The 27100-nt window shown below is 35.5% G+C and overlaps 2 protein-coding genes across 3 annotated transcripts; both read right to left on the bottom strand.

The window, feature by feature from the left end:
- Positions 1 to 562: 562 nt before the first annotated feature.
- LOC129245810 (uncharacterized) lies at positions 563 to 26502 on the bottom strand. 2 transcript variants are annotated; one of them, XM_054884208.1, is made up of 3 exons: positions 26304 to 26502; positions 14310 to 14604; positions 563 to 1159 (listed from the first exon to the last, which is right to left on the bottom strand). In XM_054884208.1, exons 2-3 carry the CDS (start codon positions 14525 to 14527, stop codon positions 1147 to 1149), a joined length of 231 nt encoding a protein of 76 aa, XP_054740183.1. In that variant the 5' UTR covers positions 14528 to 14604; positions 26304 to 26502; the 3' UTR covers positions 563 to 1146. The 2 variants fall into 2 exon arrangements, with proteins under 2 accessions (XP_054740183.1, XP_054740181.1); XM_054884206.1 differs by lacking the exon at positions 563 to 1159 and adding an exon at positions 5992 to 6101 and having other exon boundaries at positions 26304 to 26501.
- LOC129245811 (uncharacterized) lies at positions 5517 to 5819 on the bottom strand. Its single transcript, XM_054884209.1, has one exon. It carries the CDS (start codon positions 5817 to 5819, stop codon positions 5652 to 5654), a length of 168 nt encoding a protein of 55 aa, XP_054740184.1. The 3' UTR covers positions 5517 to 5651.
- Positions 26503 to 27100: the final 598 nt, after the last annotated feature.

Here is a 27100-nt window from a genome sequence, read left to right as displayed (position 1 = left end):
ACGGTACGTCAATTTCACAACTACAAAACTAGGCGCATTGGGTAGTAAATAGAGTAACAAAAGCAATGCAAATGATTTTAACAGAAAAAATAACGGTAAATTTAAACAGTTTAATATTATGCTCATCAAGCGTTTATCAAAAGGGAGCGTTTCTAATTAGCTGACAACAGCTGTAAATAATTAACTATTCTACTAAAATTCCTCTCGAGACGAGGATTAAAGGACATTTTCCAAATCCTTGAAAAAGGCTCAATAGATTTCAAGTTATCCGTTCACACAACAGTCGGTTCTATGTTACTGGAACTACCCGGATTTATATCCGGCAAAGGACTGGCACTCCATCAGCACTCCCCTACTGAGTCCCTCTGCATTAATATTATACTTCCTTTATATTATTAAGGATAGTATTCGTAAGTTCAAACACAGTAAAATAACTTTCGGTTACGGGTTTGATAAATAAAATAATAAATAAATGTTTATGTTGCTACAACAACAACATTTCAATTTATCAGTGCATTCATGACAAAGTCAATGAACTTCAATAAGTGAATACAAACATAAATTTTGTGATTTCCATAGATATTTATTGCAATACAAGTCGCATTAAAACTTATTTAGTAGACAATACTATACAAAATTTAATAATTAATTGCTTACATTTAAATACAGTTGTAGATTTGTATACACAAGCATATTTTTAACTCATTGATCGGATGTGTTTTATATATCTAACAGGTAATTCAGGTAAGTAAACGCATAGAATGAATAAGATTGGAAGGAATAGGATAGCACAAATTAGCCAACAAAAGATAATCAATAAATCAAGTGAATCCATTTGTACAAGGACAGGAATACCATGTACCAACATTTCAGCTGGAATTTCTTCTATTCCCTGATAGTTCTTGATGTGTAAATGCAAATGTCGTAAAAAAATTTTGTTTTTCTAAAACTAATATCACTAGCATATAAAATTGTATGCAACTTATAAATTTACATACATACATGTATCTATATAATAAATTATTTTAATTTAATATATAAGTACATATATTATATATGGATGTGTTTACAGATGTTGTGTAAGTTGATTGCAGGTAACTTTAGAATAAAAAGTTGCGTTGGAGTCTAGTCAACTAATGATGCGATTTACGAGCGCCACCTGTAATGAACGAAAATAAAAACATTATTTTATTATAATTTAGTACATTTTTAAAATTAAATTTTTATATTTGACATTTCACAAATTCAAAATATTTCAATGCACCAAGAAGTGCAAGTAAATTACTTTAATTGTTCTGATGGACACATCCAGACTTGTGCGACAACCGAAAATGACTAGCACTCACTTAGGGCTCTTGATTTTATACCCGCGTACAAGTGTGCGTGCAAGTACATTCAGATATATACATATGTACCTGCAAGATGTGTAAATAGGATTTTGAGTAATTTGTATACAGTGTGCTCTCTCTTACATGTCTCTCGTAGCGGTAGGGATTTTTTTAATGTTTCTCTTTTTTTGAAATTGTATTTGTTTCTCAAGAAAAGGACAACTCTTCTGAAGGTGGACTACAAAATAAGATTGACGACAGTTAAACGAGATATTCGAATACAACATTAGTCGACTAGTGCTATTCGAATAGTCGAACCATCCTTTTTCTGGCTATTCGGGTGGCCGTTGAGTTGCGGAACGTAGTGCGCTCTCTAACTAATTTGCGCATTACACCGCTCACTTGGCAACTACTCTATTTTGTTCTTGTTTTTCAGATTTTACAATAGTTAAATGAAAGTTGATCAGCTGAGTGTTTGTCTCGCAGAAGGATAGAGTGCGATGCCAAAATAGTTATAAAATGATATTTTATGAAAATATTCACTTTTCAAAAGACTTAACTTTCGGGTTAAACTTTAAGAGGTTAATAATCTACATACATATGTATATTAGCGGCCACCGTAGCCGAATGGGTTGGTGCATGACTACGATTAGGGAGTGCGTAGATTCCAATCTCTGTGCATCAAACAGCAAAATGTTAGAAAAAGGCAAGCAATGGCAAACCTCCGAGTGTATTTCTGCCATAAAACAGCTCCTCATAAGATAACCATTTGCCATTCAAAGTCGGCTTAAAAGAGTAGGTCCCTCCATTTGTGGAACAACATCAAGACTCTCACCACAAATACGAGTAGGAGCTCGTCCAAACACCTAACAGAAGTGTACGCGCCAATTATTTTGTTTATATGTATAGAAAGGTTTCTTTAACTCTTATTTGGAGCAAATGGCGTCAACTAGTTCCTTTCGCCAACGAACACCGTTATGTGCTAGGGAGCTCAATTCGTTCCTCGATAAGCCGAGAGATTTCATTTCTGCATCTGCAGAGCGTTGCCAGGTGGTACGTGGTCAGCCAATGCCACGACTGGTTTGCTGAAAAGGACTCCAACGCAGGCACTGTTTAGCACCGTTGTCGTCGCTCTTTTTCGGCGTGTGGCCGATCCACTGCTAATTCCTGTATATTCATCTGTTCGCGGCCAGAAGATTCGCAAGATGCGCCGAAGACAGTGGTTGATAAATGTTTGTAGTCCTTTCGTAATCGTCACAGTTACTTTCCAGCTTTTGCTAATTCTGCAATCAACATCCACTTCAGAACCGTCGTCTGTAGTGACCATGCAGCCAAAGTAGCAAAATCAATCAACGTTTTCAAACCGCTGCGCACCCTCTACCAATGGCTCCGATACAGTGCTATTGAGGTACTATGCTTTTATTTTCCCACCATTGACTTTGAGGCCAGTTATTTTCAACTTGTTCTGCATGGCTTGACTTAGTAACTTCAGGTCGCAAAGTTTGTATGTAAACAAGCATATGTCATCGGCGTATGTCAGATACCTGAGCAAGGTACCTCAGGATATCTTTGATTACAAGGAGAAACAGGATTGGGGACAGAATACAACCGATAAATACCAGGTTTAGTTTTGAATTGAATTCGACGCACTACTCGATGATAAGTGTGTTAATTTGGCTACTACGAAAATCAGCCTAAGAGCTCATTCATGCTTCTAGGTGGTGTTTAAGCCGGTTTAGGATTACACGGGCTATGAGCTTTGCTATCGCGGGAAGCATACAGATACCCCTCAGATTGTTGCAGTTTTTAAGATCACCATTTTTAGCAAGCTTCACTATGATGCGCTCTTTCCATTCTCTCGAGAATAACTCTCCCATGTGGATGTTATTATAGGCGATAGAATTTTCGCAGAGAACACTGGGTCGATTTTACTATATATAGCTCAGCTCAATGCAATCTATACCGTCTGCCTTTCCATTCGGAAGTTACGCTATTGGACGGCATTGATTTCTGCCAAACTTGGTGGAGATGTTTTTATCCTGGCGTTTATTTCGATGGTATCGCTACATATGGGCAGCTGGTCCAAAGAGGGGGCAAGCTCATTGTTAAACTCAGTTCATTGTTCCACAGGCTTAGTTGTGATAAAGAGGTTTCCCTATGCATCTCTTATCAGCAATGCTTCCGGCAACGTGCTTTTTAGTCATCTTGATCTCTTTTTATAATGTCTTTGATTTGATGCCAGTGCGCCTCCGTGGGTTTATTAGCATCACTAGGTCGTGCACGATGGTTTCGTATAATGTGTAATAAAATTGCGTTTTTACAGCAAGGTTCTTTATCCGCTCGATATTACATTTCGGTGGCCGAGTTACCGCTGCCCGTACTTTTATGCGGTCAATCCAATATCAGCTGCACGCTCGTTTCGCACGTCAAGCAGGCACTTGTTATGTGTGTGACTCATCGCAATTTAGTCCATTTGATTCGCAGAGCACTGTCGATCCATAGGCAGCCAAATAATCACGTGGCACTCTTCGTGTTCAAAGAGAGAACCCCCAAGGACCAAACTCCTTGAATTGCAAACATTGACAAATCGCTCGCCGTTATCGTTGCAAATACCCGGCCCCCCTCTGTACTCATAACGTGTTCCAACGTGCTGTTATAGGTACCAACTTTTTTGTTCAGATCTCCCATGGCAAAAAATATAATATATCGGCCTGGGGGGAGGGAGTCGTATACTGCGTTTAGCTGACTGTCGTCTTTTTGGTCATCAGTCGCACCGTCAACTGGATCATAGCTAGAGATGCTCCTCACATTTGGTTTAAAGCGTGCCTACAAGCGGCCTCGGTAGTCTTGCGTAAGTACACTAGCCTGCCATCCCAGAGGTTGTGGGTTCGAGTCCCACTAAAGCACGGTCCTTTTCCAAATTTACCTAATTTCCCTGTTTCTAAAAATAAAAAAAAAAACTCATTCTTCAAACCCAAAAACTTATCTTTTCCATCCTTACTCCCACACAGTAGTCAGCGCATTATTTGCATTTTGGCTGCTAAAACAAGAAAAAGCAAACAGTTGCATCATGGGTGCCAGCAAGAGGAAACGGGCGAGCGCGGTAATAGCGCAGACACACCAAATTTAGCGAAGTCCTCAACCATATGTGCGATCCTTCTGCCAGAAAAATGAAAGAAAGAAATGAAACACAGATGGCACTCCAAGCAGTAAGAAGGTGTTGTTCCGCATCGACACGTGGGCATTTCCGCCACTTAGGACTGGTAGCGGCAGGCTAATCGTAGGTGTCAGAAATCAAATAAATTAACGAAACCAACGCAAGACAAGCCTTGTCGAGGTCTTATGTTCCCGAGAGGAGTGAACCAGGAAAACAAAAAAAAAAACATGCGTCTATCTGACACGGGGCTTCCCTATATTAAACTGGGTTTTTTTTCTTTATGGTTTAAAAGAATTCCAACTCCGAACTCATGCTTACAGCCTTTACAAGGCTATTTTAACTTTGTTTTTTGTTTTGGTTTACTCTTTTGTTTGTGTCTGACAGCTAATTTTGATATATTTGCGATTTCGATACATTTTCGCTGGGTAATTGCTACTGAGTTACGTACATACAAATGAAATAATTCGCTCTAAAATCTATACTATACTTTGTACTGTTAATTACGTGATTCAAAGGGTAATTGAGAAGTGAATTACGAATGAAAGAGGAAATTAGGAATGAAAAAGCGAATTACGAGGGAGCGCGAATTAGGTGCTTCATTCTTTTGCATTTGACCTGCAGAAAGAACAACCGAAATCGCTTATATTCTACAATTAGTTACAGTTGCAGAAAAATGTACACAAAAACACGCTCGTTTACACAGAAATATACAATATCTGAGACTTGCTCGGCCATACAAAATGTTTGGGCATAACTGTACTAGAGGCAAAGAAATCTTATGTACAAAAGGAATCACGACATTTTCCAAACTCTCACTTCATCATAATTCCTTATATATTTCCATTATATTTCCTCTGTATTATTAAGAATAGTATTCGTAAGTTCAAACGCTGTAAAATAACTTTCGGTTACGGGTTTGATAAATAAAATGTAATGAATAAATGTTTCTTTTGCTACAACAACAACATCTCAACTTATCAGTGCATTCATGACAAAGTCAATGAACTTCAATAAATGAATAAAAACATAAATTTTGTGATTTCCATAGATATTTATTGCAATACAAGTCGCATTAAAACTTATTTAGTTGACAATACTATAAAAAATTTAATAATTAATTGCTTACATTTAAATACAGTTGTAGATTTGTATACACAAGCATATTTTTAACTCATTGATCGGATGTGTTTTATATATCTAACAGGTAATTCAGGTAAGTAAACGCATAGAATGAATAAGATTGGACCGAATAGAAGAGCACAAATTAGCCAACAAAAGATAATCAATGCATCAAATGAATCCATGTGAACAGGAATTGTGTCAAATACCAACATTCCAGCCGCAATTTCTTCTATTCCCTGTTAGTTCTTGATGTGTAAATACAAATGTAAAAAAAAATTCTAAAACTAATATCACTAGCATATAAAATTTTATGCAACTTATAAATTTACGTACATATATATGTTCACAAAAGATATATACATATGTGTATAAAATAAATTATTTTAATTGAATATATAAGTTTATAGATGTTGATTAAGTTGATTACAGGTAACTTTAGAATAAAAAGTTGCGTTGGAGTCGAGTCAACTAATGATGCGATTTACGAGCGCCACCTGTAATGAACGAAAAGAAAAACATTATTTCATTATAATTTAGTACATTTTTTAAGCTAAATATTTATGTTGACATTTCACAAATTCAAAATAGTTCAATGCACCAAGAAGTGAGAGTAATTTACTTGAATCGTTCTGCTGGACACATCCAGACTTGTGCGATAACCGAAAATGACTAGCATTCACTTAGGACTCTTGATTTTATACCTACGGATGTACATGCAGGTACTTTCGCATGCAGATTAACACATCATATTTATGTGTGTACATGCATGCATGCACCGTGGAGAGAATTCAGAAGGTGTGGCCAACATCACACAGTTAACCAAATATAATAGACTACAACAGCTTTCGCCATCCGAAGCGAAATTGTGAGGATAACTTCGGCTATCACGTCACAGGGAATTCGGCAGCAGAATTGTGTCCGCTCATTTAACACATATTTTTACGCTCTTCCGATTAGTCGTTGTTCAGACCATATTTTATTTTTTTTTTTTAATTATATTTCTTCTGTTTCTTAAACAATAAGCAATCTTCTCACTTAAAGCTATTTAAGGGGGGACCCTCATTTAGACGGTCGAAAAATGCATCATTTTTGGGAATTTTTTTCTCAGGTAAAATAACTTCAAACGTTTTGTAATTCATAAAGTATTTTAATAAATGTCTTGACTGTCTACAAAAATTTTCGGAGAAGAAAAAAAAACATTTTAAGTATGGAAATATACACCTCGTCCATGGCACCTCATTCTATCTGTGTACATTCTAGCGCTCTGAATTTTTTTATGAAATAAAAAAACCAAATTTTTTTTAAAACTTTAGGATAATACCTTCGATGTGACATTTTGATTAAAAAAAAAAATGTCGAAATTGATATTTTTTACCCAGTTTTATGTTAAAAGTGATTTTTCATGCATAAAAATTGACTTTAAAATTACAAAAAAATATGAAAATCTTTTTTTTTTAAAAAACACTTAATGTCACATTGAAAACAATTTAATTATCTTTAAAATGAGCTATTGTAAAGCCTGATTGGTTCAATACAGCGTTCTCAATTGTGTACACAAAATCGAAAAATGATGTTTCGAGAAAAACGCGTTTAAAGTTTTGGATACAGGCGATCAGTCCACCCGTCGCGTCCTGTTAAAAATTTTGTCACTCCTTCAAAAATACAGATATCGACTTGAAATTTTGAAAGTATATTCTTAAATAGTTGTAGAATAGATTAAAATTATTTCCAAAAAATCGATTTTTTTGACCCGGAAATTTGAGGGTCCCCCCTTAATTCATTTAAGAAAAAAGCATTTATGGAATACGTTCAGTGGTGCAACCATTTACTAATTTTTAGACGAATTTTTTATCATATGAGGACTTTTGTAGACTTTCTCTTGAGTCTGGTGAAGGTTATGGGATTCGCAATTATTTCTATGGCAAGAGAGTTTGAGTGCGATTGAAGTCGAATGTTTGATGATGTGGCATATTTTCTTATTTCTTCAATTATTGTGATCTCAAATATTTGAGATCACGATGAATTTGTGCGTTTGACATCATTCTGAGGGTTTTCGACTGGAATCTTCGAATTAATTCGGTGTTAGAGTTAGCTGCAGTGCCACAAAGTTTAATGTCATATACTATATCCATATCGGTTTTAAGATAGCTGAGTAAAGTGAGAGCTTAAAATAAATAAATAATTGGCGCTTACACTTCTGTTAGGTGCTTGGCCGAGCTCCTCCTCCTATTTGTGGTGTGCGTGTTGATGTTGTTCCACAAATGGAGGGACCTACAGTTTCAAGCCGACTCCGAACGGCAGATATTTTTATGAGGAGCTTTTTCATGGCAGAAATACACTCGGAGGTTTGCCATTGCCTGCCGAGGGGCGATCGCTATTAGAAAAATGTTTTTATTAATTTTGCTTTCACCGAGATTCGAACCAACGATCTCTCTGTGAATTCCGAATGGTAATCACGCACCAACCCATTCGGCTACGGCGGCCGCCGTAGAGCTTACGTTCGAGAAAAACATGAACATTTCGAAATAGTAATATAATTTGATGTGAAACTCTTTTTCTCCTGACAGTGCAGTCATCATAACTTTCGTCTGTGATGCCACATCGGAAGAAACATTAATACCCAATTAATTCTAGTCATCTACGCTTATAGTTCAGACGACAACGAAGTAACATGAGCGGTAGCAACGTTAATATTTTATTATACATATAAACAACACAGCCTCAGCTTTGTCGCAAACAAACCGCTGTTACATCCCCTGCTATTTCAACAAATCAGCTAATTTCTTCAAAATCACTGAGAGCCGGTTAACGGTCTAATGTTGCCCACACCTTCTAAATTCTCTCCACCGTGTGTAAATAAGGCTCGTGTAATTGGTATACCTACAGTGTACTCTCTATGAACGGACACCGGCGATAAGCGGACAGTTTTTTCGGTACTTAAACATCTATAGAGATTTTTTTAATTTTTCGCTCTTGAGTGGACACCCCTCGTAAAACAGAACGCGGACGCTTGCTTTCCCCAGCAAAGGCATTTTCGTTCCTTCATAAGCGGGCGGCTTACAATAAATCAAAATAAGTTCATAAAATGTTATTGAAAGCGAACATAATTTTGGGATCTTCGCTAGAAAGCAATACATGACATCAATTACATGTAGGTACACGACAGCTGACTATGAGCTCGGTATAATTTTATGAATATTTTAAATGACTTCTTGTTGTTGAGATGTTGTTCATTTCAGAGGCAAAGCGAGAGAGCAAGTGAAAAATTGTTTCAGGAAAGCTATTTTTTTAAACCAGATATCCCAGTTGTTCAGTTCTCCAACGGTATTAATCTAGTGCAGAATCAAATCCACATTGAAAATATTAATTCTGTAGTGATAATTGTTTCTCAAGAATCGCTGGCCAACTCTTCTGAAGATGAACAAGAAAATGAGATTGAAAACAGGTGAACTTCTATTAAAGAGACTGCTAAAAGATAACTAAAATCTGTTTCTTTATTATCACAGCGGGCTCAAAGGCACTGAATTGCTTACTGATCTTCAAATACACGATATTAAAAAACTCGGAAAACTTGAATAGGAGAACTCGCCAAGCTAAAATTTCATTACAGACAATCTGTTTTTTTTTACATTCCATGTATTTTTCTATATTAATAAAAATGCTGCTTGTATTTTCAAATATTTATGTATGCTTACATATGTACGTATAAAACAGATAAAAGATTAAAGATCTATCACAAATTATTATTAACTTTTTTACACTTTGTTTTCACAGGCGAACAAATTTTTCAGTCCCTTAGGTGTTCACTTAAGAGATAGTAGACTGTTTCTTATACTTTCCTTTGTTATTTAATTTTAATTTTTATAATTTAACATTCGCGCACAATTCAAGAAACCAGGAAACCTCCAAAGCGAAGTTATTCTTAGCAGCTGACTACTCACAGTTTATCGGTGGCTCACTTGATTTTATTATGATGCTTTTAAGGTTTTTCAACCCAACGTCAATGCGCGCCTTTCGATTTATATGATAAATACTTAAATGCCCACTTATGTATGTACGTACATGTGCAGATGCATATACACACTCGTATATTTAAGTGAAGATTTCAACATACTGAGCTGAAAAATATTTCGAGAACGCAGGTAATTGGCAAAGGCCGTACTTACTAGATATCTACCATATGTACATAGCACGCCACGCCTGTAGGCACACTGTTAAAGGCCAAACGATGTGGTCATTTACTCACTGCTGCAGTTTGTGTAGCGCTACAGTGGGTCAACGTGATTTTGAAAAGAGAACGGCTACGTATGGATAACGGCTATGTATCATATAAATATTTATTTTTAATTTATTTTATTAATAAATGCGCAAACAATTCAAATAAAGGCTATGACGCTCAGTAATAAAGTTCTTATTTTTGTTTTTACAGCTTTTATAAAAATGCATGGCATGTTTACTTTGTGCAATGCATTGAGGAAAGTTCAATAAACCCATAAAAAATATATTAAAATGATAAGGTGGATCGTTTTAGAATCGTCCGCTTGCCGTGGCTACAAGTATCTTTTTGTCTCTCAGTTTTAAGACTAAAATTAATTATAACTCTATTGTGAAGAGGCTTGGGCTGGGCATATATGTACATATTTCCAATATGTGGAGTTTAACGTTAAACGCTGCTCATAAACACGGTATTTACCATACAAATAATTTGCCTTTAACTCACTTTAAATACCAACCTATTTTCAAAAAAAAAAAATTGGTCGCACTTGCCTGTATCGACAGCCCGCTCTTACATACCTACACGCGTAAATATAACCATATAAAAAAATGTCTTTCTCATACATTGAACTTTTTTTTTAATTTTGTGTACCTTTGTGTGTTTTCATGTAAGTTACGTTCATAAGGTCTTTAAATATTTCACCAGCCCTTTAAAACCTATGAGGATTACTAGCCAATAGAACCATGTACGGCAGCCGCCTTAACAATAGTTACGATTACTGGGTTGTATCTTTACTAGAATTGTTTTTGTAATTCAATAGAAATTATTGTTGAGTATACAACTTTATTTTCTTTTGTACCTATAAGAATGAAAACAAACAAGCAAATTAAGCAGGTCCCTTTGGTGGTCAAGCTGTTTAATGCGATCACCTTGAAGGACTTTACCTTGTTGAATACCTAGGAGTTTTACAAAAACAAAACGAATGTGCTAAAATATCATTTAATTATATGCTATATAAGCAGAACGAGAAAAAGAGAAAAGAAAGACAACTCTCTAACAAATTAACGCTTGACAGTTGTTCATAAACACAAAGCTCGAGTTAAGGGGACCTGGTGGTCTAGAAATTCCACAAAATCAATTTTTTGTTTTTTTTTCACTATTTTCGGAAATTCCCAATATTATAGCTTCTACAGCCCATTAACTAGGTAGAGAGCGGTCCGCGCGCTCCTATACCTCAACTTTATCTTGAAACGACTTTTTTCGGGCTGGGGTAAAAAAAAACAAAACTAAAACTAAAAACTAAACCAAATCGTCTGAAATTTTAATATATTAGCTCTATCGCCCGTACTAAATAGAATCATATTATTATTTCTACTATTTCGTATTTTCTTGATTAAAAAACTCAAGAAAAATCCGATTTTTAGAGTGTCAAATTGAAATCCGCGCCGTTTTGTCAATTTTTGTTTTTATCCTAGTACGGGGCATAGCTACAGTCATACTGATTAATAATTTTTTTGGTTTTTGTTTCACATAAATGAGAGCCAAAATGGACAACACCGTCCAGGTCCAATTTTTCGCTAGGGTGAACTTCCGCGCCATTTTTAAAATTATTAAAATTAAAAAAAAAAAATTGTTTCATTTTTGTATGTAAAATAAGTTAAATAAAAAGCCTAAACAATTTAAATATCGTTTTTCATTTTTTTATTGAAAAAAAAAAATTCTTGAAAATACCCAAAATTTTCGAGCTCTGTATCACCGGGACCTCTTAATGGTATAATAAGGACATCACATAAACCACGGAAACTTACGAGCTCGTAAAACAGTTTTCATAATTTATATGAAAAGTGGTACACGCAAATTGTGTAAGTTTAAGGGACAATGTCAGTGCAGAAAGCAACCCTGTCTAGTGGAATTGAACAAATATTTTTCGAGGTGCGCAAATTTAATTAATTCAATTTGATGAAAATTCAATCGTTTTTTCGAGCTAATGAAGTCAAGGAAATAATATTTAACCAAAGTTATTTTTAAAAGAAGCTTGCTTTCGAGAATTTATTATAAGTGCCACTAAAAATTCCTATAAAATATGCATTTTTGGTGCCAAAAAATTGCACTTAAACATAAGAAATTTATACTACAAATTAAAAAAAATAAAATATTTTTTTTTTTAACAAATTTGTTCTGGGAACAAAATTATTTTTGGAAAGAAAAACTATTTTTGCAAAAAAACGAAAAACATGCTTCTATTTAATTGCATTTCATGTACTTACGACATAAAAACATTAACAAAAAATAACGAAAGCTACATGCTTTTTTTGGTCAAAGTTTGAAATCTGAACAATAATTCAATTATTCAATAAAAAAAATTGAATCATGTTGTTATTGCAGCAAATATTGCCGCTAAATTTTCGAACTGAAATTCTATTGTCGCAGTAAATACTCTTGAATGTCGAAAATGTGCTTTCAACCTCTACGGACGTAAAAGGCGCATATTTGAAGGCCAAAACTTTGGAAATTGTGTATGAGGATTTTTGTAGTAATGCGGTTTTTTCTGAATTTGATCAATGCTTTTTATATCAATTAAGTCTTTGTTTTTCTTTCTTTTCTTCTAGTTCCACACATTCAACCCTGTCAACTGTTTTTCTTTATTCTTAACATCAGTTAACACTTGTAATTGCGCTGTGAATGGAAAACCTGCAGTCTCCAGCTTTTTTATGGAATCCACCAGAAAACCGAAATTAGCGTCTATAAAAAAATTATTATTATTATTATTACTTATTTAATAATATTTTCGTTTTTTTTTTTTTATTGAGAATCAGTTGAATCTAATATTACGAGAACTTTTTGAATCTGGTCAATAAATCAGCAAAACCGAAACTATATTAAGAAAACTTTCTTCGCAATTTTTTTTTCTTCAATTATCATTGAAAATCCCATAATTGGCATTTATTATGAATTTGGCAGTTTTTGGATTTTCCATACTAAGAATTCCATACTTTTTAGTGCCCTAATCATTACGGCCTACTGAGAGGCGATTGCTATAACCGAAGTGAAAGTAAATATTCGCCTACGGTGGTCGCTAATAAGCACACATCAGACAAAGTATGTAGTTCAACACAGGCAAATACTCGTAGCGTATATTCTTAGTCACTTATACCTAATCAAAAAATTCATCCATATTGTTAAGCATTTAAATTGGCGAATATAATATTTTACTATTCAATAGATATTTCAATACAAGTTTGCAAGTAAAAATAACTTAGAAACAATGTAAACCGGATTTCTTTTATTGATTTTTTTTTATGTTTTCTACGAGTAACCAGTGAACTGGCCGCTCAAGGTGTTGTATCAGTGGGTTCAAACATATGTTGTACATATGTATGCGTTGTGAATGCATATACACACACATACATACGTATATGTATTTAGTGAATAATTACAGAATGTTCTGATTGTTATTAACTGATTTAAACATTGCTAGTGTTGCAGTGCTGCTGAAGGCGAATAAAAAATTGAGCTGAACGCATTTGGAAGTGGCATTGGTATCCATTTATGTGTGACATGCGCATATGTAACTGAAATTCTGCTATGTGCTTGTTTTGGTAACTGGTTTTTCCAAAGTTTATCTTTCGGTAATATTATACTCAATTTGGCACAACTCGAACTGTCATACTATTGTAAATTGGAGTCTAAGCAGTTGTTTACAACATTTTAAAATTAATTAAATGCATAGTTTTATTTTTGTGGTTTAGGTATTTATGGTCACTTGATTTACCGCAGGCGGTTATTAAAAAATGATAGTTGATTAAATTTAATTATGCGATTAGCTTTTTAATTTCAAATATTTGTATGTGTATAGCCATGTAACGGGCTCTTCAAAAGGGGCGCCCTATTTCTGAACTGCAATATCGGTCATTTTGAGTGTTTTTTTTTTGGTTTTACTTTCAGAACAATTTTTTAAAGCCGAATGATAAATTCTGCAGGTCCGCAATGTTTACAAATTGTTAAAATTGAAAATAAGCTCATTAAACATATGAAACACTTCCTGAATTTTAATAACGTTTTGAAGCTTCGAAATTATTTTTTATTTTTTTGCAAATATAGCGCATTTGCTGGAAGAAAGTCATGCTCTTAGGTATCGAAAACAGAGGATTTAAAGTTTTCTACTAGCACGGGCATTAGCTGTCTGTTAGTTGGCTAAATGACAGTCCAGAGTATTGTTTACAAGCGCGCGGAAGCATTTTGCCGAGAGTAAACGCGAAAAAAGAAAATCAGTAGATCAGTAGATTCTGGAAAATTCACAGAGTAAGTTATTATTTTTTTTTTTTGTAGCATTAGACGTTGCAAAAAAAGAAAATATACGGCAGTTCAACGAATAACAAATTACTGCACCATCAAATTTTCCCTGACCACCCCAAATATGGTATTGACGCACCAGCAAAAAAATTGGTTTATTTAATATAGTGAACTAAGTAACTAAAATACTTACATTATATAGAAATAACTGTCGCTATCTTTCCGCTTGACTTCGTGATGAGTTTTAACATCCACTCCATCACTATGTGGGCTCATATTGCCTTGCAGTCCGCTGCCTATGCCGGCAGGCACGATGCGCCCAGTAAACGGATTTAATCCACCGTTTCGCTGATTATTTGTCAAAGTTCCATCTTTGTTTTGTCCAGAAAAGAAAGTTCTCACGTTCTCCATTTTATTTTCTATATGGCTTCTTAATGTAAGAATGCGCTTTTTTCACGAGATGTTTGTCTCAATTTCCAGAGGAGCTCCTGCAAATATAAAATAATAAAAATATTCCAATTATTTTTCTTTTATTAATTTGTACTGTTTATTGTTTTTACATATTCGTAAGTTCTTCTATAGTAATCCACATTTTTTGCTTTTTGTACATATATACCTTAAATATTATATTCCTCTGCCTGAGAAGGAAAGGAGTGTGAAGAGCATAACTTGCTCAAAACACATCTCAAAGACTAGTTTGAGAGAGGATTTTTATCTCCATTGAACTAAAAAACGAAAAGTATCTAATCTTCTTGGGCCCGAAATAATCTCACACGTAAGAAGAAGAACCGGTGATGCTGCAGCATCGAGTGTACTTTCTTATTATGATACTGGGTGGTTAACCATTATAGACACACCTACCCTATGATCAAAAAGTATCGGGAATGTTTAATTTAAACGAACCGCGCACGTGGGAACCGGTCCATATTTTTTTCTTATGTTAGTAGGACTATAAGACACAAATCTGTCACTTTTTAGCACCATCGGATCATTTGAGATATGCTGTACGTCGCAGCCGGAAATGTGGGCAAACAATTCTTGGATTTTGCATGATGATAACGCGCCATAGCGCCACCAAGTAAATACCATCGCGCAAGCACCGTATTCACCTGATATGGTCCCGTGCGACTTCTTTTTGTTTCCCAAGTTGAAGTTACCACTCCGTAGCAGGAGATTTCAGTCTATAGAGGAGATCAAAGAGAATGCGACAAAGGAGCTGAAGGTTATCCCTTCGTCGGCCTCCCAGGGGTGCATGGACGAGTGGGTTAAACGTTGGCGCATGTGCGTTAGATAAAATAATTTGCCTCAAATTTACATAACTCTGTTTTGTTTTATTTAAACATTCCCGGTACTTTTTGATCATAGGGTATAATCGCCTTTAAGTACTAACAGTTCTAGCTATTACATTGGTTTTGAAGGTTAAACAATTCATGATAGATTTATATGCAACAATTCATAAAGCAACAATTTTTTGCAGAAGAAAAAACCCTTACATGTGAATGTTTCAGAGATTTGTGTACAAAAAGGCGCTCTTTTTGGTAAAGGGTTTTGCAATAACAGATGTTACAGGTGAATGGAGATAATTAACGATTTTTTATGGCCGTCATTAGATGATATTGATCTGGACAACGTTTATTCTCAACAAGACGGCGCTACGTGCCACACAAGCAACGAAACCATTGATCTTTTACGGGAAAAGTTTCCGGACCGTGTTATCTCTCGAAGAGGTGATCACAATTGACCACCGAGATCTTGTAATTTAACACCATGTGACTTTTTTTTTGGGGGTCACATGAAAGAGAAGGTCTATACCAACAGCCCAGAGTCGATACAAGACCTAAAGATGTAATTCGTGAGGCTATCGTGGGCTATCGTGGGCAGCCACTTTGCAATTCAGTTATGGAAAATTTCTTGAAAAGGATATTGTCCTGTAATCGTGGTCGAGGGAGTCATTTGCCTGATGTTATTTTCCACTATTAACGGCATACCTTCCTCTTTATAATGAAATAAATATCCGATCCTTTATATAAAAAAATAACTTTTTTCTTTATATATATATATATATATAATTGGCGCGTACACCCTTTTTGGGTGTTTGGCCGAGCTCCTCCTTCTATTTGTGGTGTGGTCTTGATTTTGTGTCACAAATGGACGGACCTACAGTTTCAAACCGACTCTGAACGACCCGAATGGGTTGGTGCGTGACTACCATTCGGAATTCACAGACAGAAAGTAGGTTCGAATCTCGGTGAAACATCAAAATTAAGAAAAACATTTTTGTAATAGCGGTCACCTCTCGGCAGGCAATGGTAAACCTCCGAGTGTATTTCTGCCATGAAAAAGCTTCTTATAAAAATATCTGCCGTTCGGAGTCTCCATTTGTAGAGTAACATCAAGACGCACGGCACAAATAGGAGGAGGAGCTCGGCCAAACACCCAAACAGGGTGTACGCGCCAATTAAAGGGTGTTTTTTTTAGAGGTTAGGTTTTCAAGATGAAATAAAACGTATATAGTTTAATGTTATGGCCAAGAATTTAGCTTTATTATAAAGATAAGGGTTTGCCATTATGTTTTAAAAATGATTTCGGGCAAGTGGCCGCCGCGGCTGGCTCGAATAAATTCCAGCGGAGAGGCCCAATTTTCGACCACTTTTTGCAGCAATTGGGGCCGTATGTCAGCAATAACGCGCCGAATATTCTCTTCCAAGACGTCAATCGTCTCGGGCTTATCTGCGTAGACAAGCGACGAAAAAGTCATAATTAAGGCTCTATAGCGCTCTCCATTGACTGTAACATTATGGCCGGCTTCATTTTTAAAGAAATATGGACCAATGATTCCCTCTGCCCATAGAGCACACCAAACACTGACTTTTTGAGGATGTAACGGCGTCTCAGCAATGGCTTGTGGATTATGTTCACTCCAAATGCGACAATTTTGCTTATTGACATACCCATTCAACCAAAAGTGAGCTTCATCGCTGAACAAAATTTTCTTCGATGCGTCGCGCGAACCGAACCATTATTTTCGTAATAAATTTGCACGATTTGCAAACGTTGTTCAGATGTAAGTCTATTCATTATGAAATGGCAAACTAAACTGAGCATAAATCAAGTGACAGCTGTCAAAAAGACCATCTACGAAAAAAGTAGTGACAACTTGAAAACCTAACCTCTAAAAAAATATATATATTTTTTTTTTAATCATATTTTTTAATATTTCACGACAAATTTTTGTTTTTTCGATATTTCGAAAGTACAGTATCTTAAGAATATACTATGAAATTTTCATGTGGCAATTCCCAATATTATAGCTTCTACAGACCATTAACTATGTAGAAAGCGGTCCACGCGCTCCTGTACCTCAAACTTTAAACTCATTTATCTCGAAACGCCTTTTTCGGCCTGGTGTTGTAAAAAAAAATTTCTATTAATATGGCATCAATGGCTATCGCTAGTACTATAATCATGTTATTATTATAATTATTTCGTATTTTTTTTTATTAAAAAATTGAAAAAAAACGATTTTTAGAGTGTCAAATTCAAAACCGCCCCATTTCGTCAAATTGTTTTTTTTTTATTCTAGTAGCGGGTCATAGCTACACTCATACTAATTAATAATTTTTTTGGTTTTTGTGTTTCAGATAAATAGAAGAGCCAAAAAGTACAATACCGTCCAGGTCCAATTTTTCAGGAGGGTCAACTTCAGCGTCATTTTTTAAATTATTAAAAGTGAAAAAAAACTTTTTTCATTTTTGAATGTAAAAGAAGTTAAATAAAAAGTCTACAAAATTGAAATATCGTTTTTCATTTTTTTATTGTAAAAAAAAAATCCTGAAAATAATCTAATGTTCGAGCTCTAGACCACCGGGACCCCTTAAGTTACGTTATTGGTTACACAGATTCGGTTATTTTCATAAAATGTAATTTTGCGGGGTCACTAAAATAGGTAGCTTGCGAATAACTCTTGCGTTTTATTTATTTTCACAGAAAAATAATTTTAAAAATTCCAAGTGCCTAGAAAAATCTAGTTAAAATAATCATATTCAATAAAAACCAATTTATGGAGGCCCGAAATTCATTTTAGATCTACATACATACATATGTAAATGTGTATGTCGTAGAAGAACTTTCAATTCGTAATAACAAAAAGAGTCGCAATTCGCCAAATTGCCCCAGCCTAACATACATATGTTTGTTTTGTTGTTTGCGTTATTTAAAATTATAGTAAATATATATATTTTTTCTGATATCTGGCGCACATTTTTATATGCATAGATATTTATTACTTTGATTGCTTCACTTTAATTTTTGATTGCAACTTTTTTTGCGTTTCATGATAAGAAACTTTCGAAAGTTTCGGTATTTATATAAACAAGTGTATGTATGTAAATATATGTGTACTTCATATGGATTCCCATATGCCTCATGCATATATGTAAGTATAGGCCAGTTGTGTTTATTGACTTCGGTTATCATTGACGTCGCCAAGTGGGGGTTTGCACTGAGATAACAATGGCCTTTAGCTAGCCAATTCGCGTGGCATAATAAGAAAACCAAGCATATATGAATCAGGCAGAGTATACGCCTATTTACTTTTCAACTCTTTGGTTAGCTACTGCGTACCGAGCTTTTAGTCAACAAATACGAGTAGGTACTTCTACTCTGCCCAAATGGTAAGAAATATAAAGAAAACAAGCGATTTTAGTCGCACCAATTAAACGAAAGTGGAACTAAATAATTTATTAATTTTAAGCAACACTAATCATTCACTAATCAGGATGGTATGAAGAGGGGTGAGAATAGATTATTTTGATTTTGCTGCATTTTAGGTCTAGACTTACACATTTTCTTATAATAATGTTGGAATTTTTTTTTAGCTAACTTACAAAAAATAATCAAATTTTTTTAATTTTAGCTAAGTTACAATAAATAATTTTTAAAATTTTAATGCATTACATAAAAGCAAACAAAAAAAACGTTTGTCTTTAAAACGCGAAAACTTATTTTCAACCGACTAGTAGCCCAATTGTGACTCAGCGCAGTTGCTGCTATCTTTTAACTTTTTTCTTTTTGGTGTCTTATCACAGAGAACAACCTACAGGTAATTAAATTATCACTTTAACTGCATCTCTACCCAATTGCGAAGAAGACATGGCAGCAAACTACGGACTACAGAACTACGAAACCCCGAGCAAATCGTATGTCCTTAGTTATTAGCCGCCTAGCCGCACACATCGAAACTGAGCTTTATAAGAAACAATGAAATGCAGAAAATGCAAACTACAGGACGAGGTCGAGGAGTCCGTATTATCATACACTGCGTCAAATAACTATAACTAGCTATTTATTTGTTTTTTTTTTTTAATTCTAATAATTTTTTTGTGATAATAAAGTTCATTCTACACACCTACCACAAAAAGCATACAGATCCAAGTATCAAACTTTGTGCAAATTAACAAAAAAAATTTTAAAATAAAAATCAAAATTTCACAATTTTTGATCGGAATTGTTAGATACATTTTTAATATGCAGTTTTATAGCCCATTGTATTTTGATAAAATAAAGTTTGAAGTAACTGAAAAATTTCGTTGATTTTAGACAATTTTTATCGCTTACGGTGTTTGGGGTTTTCTTCCATATACAAAAAAAATTGAGCACACTTTATATGGAGAAAATACCTAAAGCCGCCAGCAAAACCAAAAACGACACGAGATTCTGGAGCCACTTAAAACTTGCACTAAAATTCAATGGAGTGTAAAACTCCATACTCGGAACAATTCTGACCAAAATGAAATTGAAGAAATGAAATTTTGAAGAAAATTTGTTTATTGTTTTTTGTTTTGTTTTGTAATTTGTGGAAAGTTTGAAACTTGGATAGACATATATGCTTTTTGTACGAGAACCAACTACATTTTCTTATAAAAAATTATTAAAATAATAATTAATAATTTAAATAAATTTTCAAACCTTGTCAATAAGTCCTTATGCTAGAGTTACTATCAATTAGCCATTTATTGTAGCAATATTTAGTGAGTTTCTATTTTATTGTTTCTGGATATCGTAAATATTAAAAAATAAACAATCAACCAACTCGGCCAGTAACGACGCAACAATTTCTTGGAAGTATGTATTATCAACCAGACGTTTTTATGTAAACATTTTGGAAGTCATTGCTTTGGCTTTAAGATTACTTGAGACCATTAAAATATTTAGCAATATTAGTCTAACGCATGCCGACGATGTTGATATCATTGGCCCCAACAGTTACGGTGTTGCTTTTGCTTTTTCTAGATAACAATGGAAAACGACGAGTACACACTTATACAGTCAGCGAACAGCCTCTAAACACATACTGTTACTGTACTGTTATAATTTCATATTATGCCGTGGTTATGCTGAAATCTTGATTTGTTTTGCGAACACCATGCAATTGCTGTTGCAGCGAACAGGAATCAACACCGCATGTACTTGCTATAGCCTGAGCCACCTCTCAGGCGAGTCAGAAGAAATCTCTTTCACTATACTGATGAGTCCAGGACCAAACACGCCTACAACTACTGGATCGAAGAGTTTACAGATAGACATTCATCGGGTATATCTTACTACCTTGGTACTGGCATGGTACTAATAAGCTCCTGTTCATATGCCCTCTTAAGCCTTTTCAGCTAACGCCGCTCTGTACCCAACCAGTGGAAACAGCATGTTTGCTGGGCGTGCCATTAGATGAGTTAGACGGCAAAAGAAAAAGAATTTATGAAATGCTAAAACAACAACAAGAGCGAGTTCGAGGGGAGAGGTTCAGCACACTAGACAAGACTAATCATTTCGGTACAGGGTTTCGATGAAAAACCGAATAACCACTATTTCAACGACCAGAGCTTTCTAATTGCTTACAACATCCCAGTGCTAGGTCAGCTGCTTTATTTGCGGAAGCTCGCGCTAAGTGCTTTGTATCTGTTTACTGAGGTAAAATCAGCATTAAAAGAAACAAGCTTTGAGTTGAAAGGAACTAATTACGCGTCCGTACGAATGAGCTGGTCCACAACAGACCATTAACCGGCTCTCAACGAATTTGAAAGAATCAGCTATTGGAGATTCGGCAGGCAAATTCGGTATCACTAACACAATCTTATTGCCAGCCGGAGTCTGTCTCGTCCAATCCGTCGTTGTTCAGATGGCAACCAAGTGTCGTTGGTTGATTTTTTTCGTATGTTACCAAGGCAATCTCAGTTCTTTTGCAAACACACCTCGAATGACGGTCTAATTAAGAGCTCACCTTTGAAGTCTTTTCAGCATGAGGTGTGCCAACATCAAACCGTTAACCGGCTCACAATTTTGTTTTTCACCACAATTTTCTTGGTCAAACCAAGAATGACAGAATACCTTCTGTACACCATGACCAAACCTGGTAATCTATCGTCCTTGTGAGACAACAACACTTCCAGTTCGCACAATGGAATATTTACATGGAGTATGGTGAATATATTATATAATATAGTGAAAGCATGGTGAAAAGAATTTGAATGGTGTAGCCAAAATCAGACTGCTTGCCGTCTCTCAGCGAATTTGACAGAATCAGCGGAAGGGCTGACGTAGTCCAGGTAACAAATCGGTTTGTCTACGAAAATACTAAGAATGTGTTAGAGATATGCGAAAAAATTAACACAATGTCACTTCGTTGTCATCTGAAAAGCGACAGATTCGACGAATGTGTGAATATGTGTTTGGACGAGTGTAAAAACACAAGTGAAATGATTGTGCAGAATTCGGCTGGCGAATCACCCGCGTTATGTGGCAGCCGAAGCTCCCCTGACAAGTTAGTTGTTCACCATAATTATTGGCGAAACCTACTAATCTATCATCCTTGTAGTGGAAATGATATTAAGTAAGTACAGTAGGTTCTGTTTTTATGCGGCTTTTTTTATGCGGTTTTGAAATAGTGCGGTTTTTTTTTTTAAATTACAAAATGCATGCCGACCTATCGGGAATTGTACATATAAACAAGATTCTAAACCAGCTAAGCAAAAACTCATCACAGATTCATGCGGTCTATGGAACGTATCTATAGTTATAATATGGGACTAGTGCCCTTTTTTATGCGATTTTATTACATTATTTCAGATTTATGCGGTTTTAGCATTTGAAACGTATCTATAGTTTTACTATAGAACTAGTAGCTTTTTTTATGCTGTTTTTTTTATGCTGCTTCTTGCGGAACGTATCTACCGCATAAAAACAGAACCTACTGTATGTGTGAAATCGAAATAAAATAAATATTTTGCAGCATCAGTATCATTATCTGATGGCCACACCTTGCACGCTTGTATTGTAAAAATATTTGTATTTGTGTCGGTTGAATTCTGTAATACTTTAAGTGATCGAGTAATACATATGTACGTACTTTTATAATTACAACAGTTATGGCAAAGCGGTGATGACAACAAGTGACAGTAGTGTTTTTCTTGCGAATTTCGTTTCGCAAGAATAAATTTGCCGATACACAAAATATTTAATATTTTAAGATTTCCACAAAAATATATAGTATATATAACTCAACCCGACTATTCGTGGTAAAAATATAAGAAAATAATCTTTTTATGAAAACATAAATTTTTAGATGTATTTTCAATACAGCCCAGTTCACGTATGCCTTGTGTTCAGCTATATACGTGTTAATAGCGAGGTGTATGAATACCTATGTTTACAATAATAGCGGTGTGACGTATGTATTGAAAAGTTGTCACTATTTATTGGGGAAACTTTCGTATATGGCCAATAGTTAAGGGCGGTGTGCTTAAGGGAAGAGGGCGTGGCACCTCCCATCCCGTTTTTCAGACAGGGCATGAACTGCCAATTCGAAAAATGTAACCCCAAAACGACTCCTTCAATGGCTCCCTAGGGGCTCCTTAGAAAAAGGGCCAAATTTCCTAATTCTAACTTGCGTTTTCGATTGTTTTGAAATAAATGGTGGTTAAGTTTCAAAGGCCGATATTGAATGTGAACCACAGCTAAACGTCAAGTTTTTTTCTACATTTCATTTGACATTTTTCAATTTCAGACTAACTCAATTTGAACCATGGAAAGATACACAATCGAGCAACGCGTTAAAGTTATTCAGGCTTATTATGAAAACGGGCGTTCAAATCAAAATGCATATCCCGCACTTCGTGATTTTTTCGGTCAATTTAATCGTCCAAATGTGCGGACAATCGGAAAAATTGTGCAAAAGTTTGAGCAAACCGGGTCTGTAGGAAATGTGAAAACACCAGTGCATGCTCGTACAGCTCGTACTGCAGAAAATATTGTTGCTGTTCGCAATGGTGTGGTTCAAGAGCCGTCCACCTCAACTCGTCGTCGTGCCCAACAATTGCACCTCTCACGCTCGTCGTTGATGAAGATTAAGCATAAAGGCTTGCATTTCCACGCTTACAAGGTGCAATTGACTCAAGAACTAAAGCCTCTTGACCATTTCAATTGTCGTCAATGGTCAGAATGGTGGCAGGAAATGGCAACAGTGAACGACCAATTTTCGAAGATGAGGCACATTTTCACCTCAGTGGATTCGTCAATAAGAAGAATTGCCGCATTTGGGCGAATGATAATCCAAGAGTGATTGCCGAAAAACCAATGCACCCACAAAGAGTGACTGTTTGGTGCGGTTTATGGGCCGGCGGCATCATTGGGCCGTATTTTTTCCAAAATGAGGCCGGTCAGGCAGTTACTGTGAATAGTGTTTGCTACACATTAACGGCATAGAACCTCAATTATGCCTCAGCGTCATCGAAAATTTGAACCATCGGATGGAGGTGTGCCGTCGAGGCCGCGGCTACCATTTGGCCGATATTTTCTTCCGCATGTAATTGAGCCATACCAATATTATCATAATAAAGAGAAATTGCAATAATTTAAAAAAAAATGCATTTTATTTAAAATCAACACCGGCCCTTGAAACTTAACCACCCTTTATTTACAAGTTAACTAAAATATATAATTTAATTCAACAAATCTCTATTGTTTAGTTTTTACTAAACTGGGACTCTATGCCGCTTTGAAAATTTTGATTTAAAGCCTTTAAAATTATTTGGACTTTACATTGCTTGTAATACAGCGTCCGGCAATCGGGCAACAGCTGTCTGTTAGTTGGCTAAATGACAGACCAGAGTATTGGTTACAAGCGCGCGGAAGCATTTTGCCGAGAGTAAACGCGAAAAAAGAAAACCAGTAATGGACTTCAAACGCAATAGTGTGATTGTTCGTGAGCTCGAGTACCTTAAAGTAAATAAAGTTCTTGTTTGTCGCACCAGTACTCCTGACTATGATACTGGTAGCATCGTGAAACATCATTGAGGTGGTCAACAAAACTGCAACGTCACGTGAAATGGTTCAAAAAGTGAAGAAGCGACTTGAGCGAAATCTCCGACGAAGTGTCAATCAAATGGCGAAAGAAATAAAAATATCTGATCGTAGCATCCGCTGCATATTGAAAAATGATCTCAAAGTCAAGCCTTACAAGATCGAAAAGGCGCATGATCTCCCACCAAAGCAGCAACAAGTCAGACTTGAGAGAGCGAAGGAGTTGCTTCGCTTGGCCGAAAGTGGTCAATTTCCGAACATTGTGTTTTTTGACGAGAAAATTTTTCCACATTGAGCAATTCGTAAACTCCCAAAACGATAGGGTTTATTTGCCCGACCATTCATACGAGAATTTGAGTCAGCGATTGACCATCAGGAGGCAGCACCCGCCACAGGTAATGGTTTGGCCGCTATAATAGCATATGATCGCTTTCCAATCGTTGCGAAATATTATCGAGAAAGTATTCTGGAGGTTGCTTTGGCGTGGGCAGTGAGCCGTGGGCAGACAAACATTTCGGTGGCAGACTATGGACGTTTCAACACGACTCGGCACCGTCTCACAAAGCTTAAGTGAACCAAGAATGGCTAAAAAATAACGCTTGGGACTTCATAACGTCCACACAATGGCTCACAAATTCACCAGACGCGAATCCGATGGATTATTCTATTTGGGCCATTTGGAGCGCAAAGTCCGAACTAAAAGATTCGCCAGTCTCGAGGCGCTGAAGTACCATCTCACAAAGCTCGAGTGAACCAATAATGGCTAAAAACAACGTTCCGGACTTCATAACGTTCACACAATGGCTCTCAAATTCACCAGACGCGAATCCGTTGGATTATTCTATTTGGGTCCAAATGGCAAAGTCCGAACTAAAAAAATTCGCCAGTCTCGAGGCGCTGAAAAAAGCCATTGGTCGCTAGTGGGCCAAAATACCTGCAAGTCATATTCGGGCAGCTTGCGATTCGTTTCTGAACCGTCTCAAGGTCATAGTCAAGGCAAAAGGTGGTGATATCGAGCAAAAGTAAATTGATTCTTAATTTTGTATGATTTTCACACATTTTTTACTTTGAATTGAATAAAAGTAACTTTCCAAACTAAATTTATGGCCTTTTTAATTGGTTAGACTTCGATTGAAGGACCCTGTAGTTAATCGTTATTGCAAGAAAATAGGCACAGAAATTGTTTAAATCATTAAATTAATAAATAGGTGATATAACATAAACCATTAAAGAAATAACGCGATGAAAAACGTTAATATGAGAGTCAAACAATAATAAAAAAATCGTGGTTATGGGTGATTATTTCTGCTTTCAGCATTTTCAGACTTTCAGTCCGCGATTTCTGGTATTTAAACATAACTTTTTTTTGTAAAATTTGTTTATATTAACTAATAAAAGTACTTTTAAATAAAATGGCGGCCCTTTAGCAACGTATGTATGCAAAAACATTAAGTTCGTCCCACCTATTCTGACGTAATATGCGAATCAAAGTCTGCCATAAAGGTAAAGGGTTGGCTTTTTTATTTATTCTCCTTTATTTATGTTTTTATAAAAAATAAAGTTCACCATTTAACCTAAAATTTGTAACTTTGTACAAAATTTTTAAAAATTGAATAAATTTTCAAACTTTCAATAACATTTTTCCTCCATATCACTTCTTTGAAAATTTTGTAGTAAATATTGAATGTTTTAGGTATTTGTCATATGTATTTCTCCAAATTGCTTGCACTATTCCACTGTGTATTTTGCTTCTTATTTGCTTAGCAAAACCCAACAACAAAAGTTCAAAAAATTATTCACAATACAGTAATTAACAACTTGCTCAAATAATCACCTTTTAAATAAAGAAAAAAATTAAACTGTCGCTTGCTGATAAAGCACTTTTTATTGTTCTTATGTTTTTAGTTATTCTTAGCCGCGTGCCGCGTGTTTTACTTTTTACCAATTTTTTGATTCTTTTTTTCTAGCTTTGTTCTTTGTGCGCTCGCTGACTTGTTCATCGCCGCAACTGGTTGCTCGCAATGCGCGTCTGGCGCTTTTATAGTTGCCACTGTGCACTTTAGTCAGCTCCAACTGCCTCAGCACTCAATTCCAGTATGGCGCTCATTTTATGTTATTTATTTATTTTTTTCTTAGTTTCTCTAAAGTTTTCGCATATTATTTTCGGTTTTGTTTTGATCAAGTTTGTATTTTGATAGGTTTTCATTGTGGCCATGTCATTTGGCTTTCCTACGAACAAATTGAAAGCCACATTATGTGGTTGATTGTGCAGAAAACCCGATGTGTTCGTTTTACAGCCTTCACTTCGTTGTATAGGGTTTTCTAATAGGTACGGGTTGGTGTGATAGGCTGTGGTACGATGTTTTTTGCGGGTGCCCGTCAAATCTGTTGTTTGTTATTAAGTCACCAATGAGCGATTTCATGTCAAGTTATCCAAGTATTTTCTCCTGACGCCCTATGCTGCAAAAGAAGTTAAAGGAAAACATATACATATATGTATATTTATATATATCCAAGTATTTTGGACATGCATAGTCTTAAATTGTGCTGAAAATTTGTTTGTATTGAGTATTTTATTCACATTGAAAAAAAAATATTTTTTTTTGTTTACATCTTCTAATAGTCAAACCT

This window comes from Anastrepha obliqua, chromosome 4 (assembly GCF_027943255.1).
Source record: "Anastrepha obliqua isolate idAnaObli1 chromosome 4, idAnaObli1_1.0, whole genome shotgun sequence".
Taxonomy (NCBI): domain Eukaryota; kingdom Metazoa; phylum Arthropoda; class Insecta; order Diptera; family Tephritidae; genus Anastrepha; species Anastrepha obliqua.
Note: the sequence above shows the minus strand (reverse complement) of the source record. Positions and strands in the feature narration are given on the sequence as shown.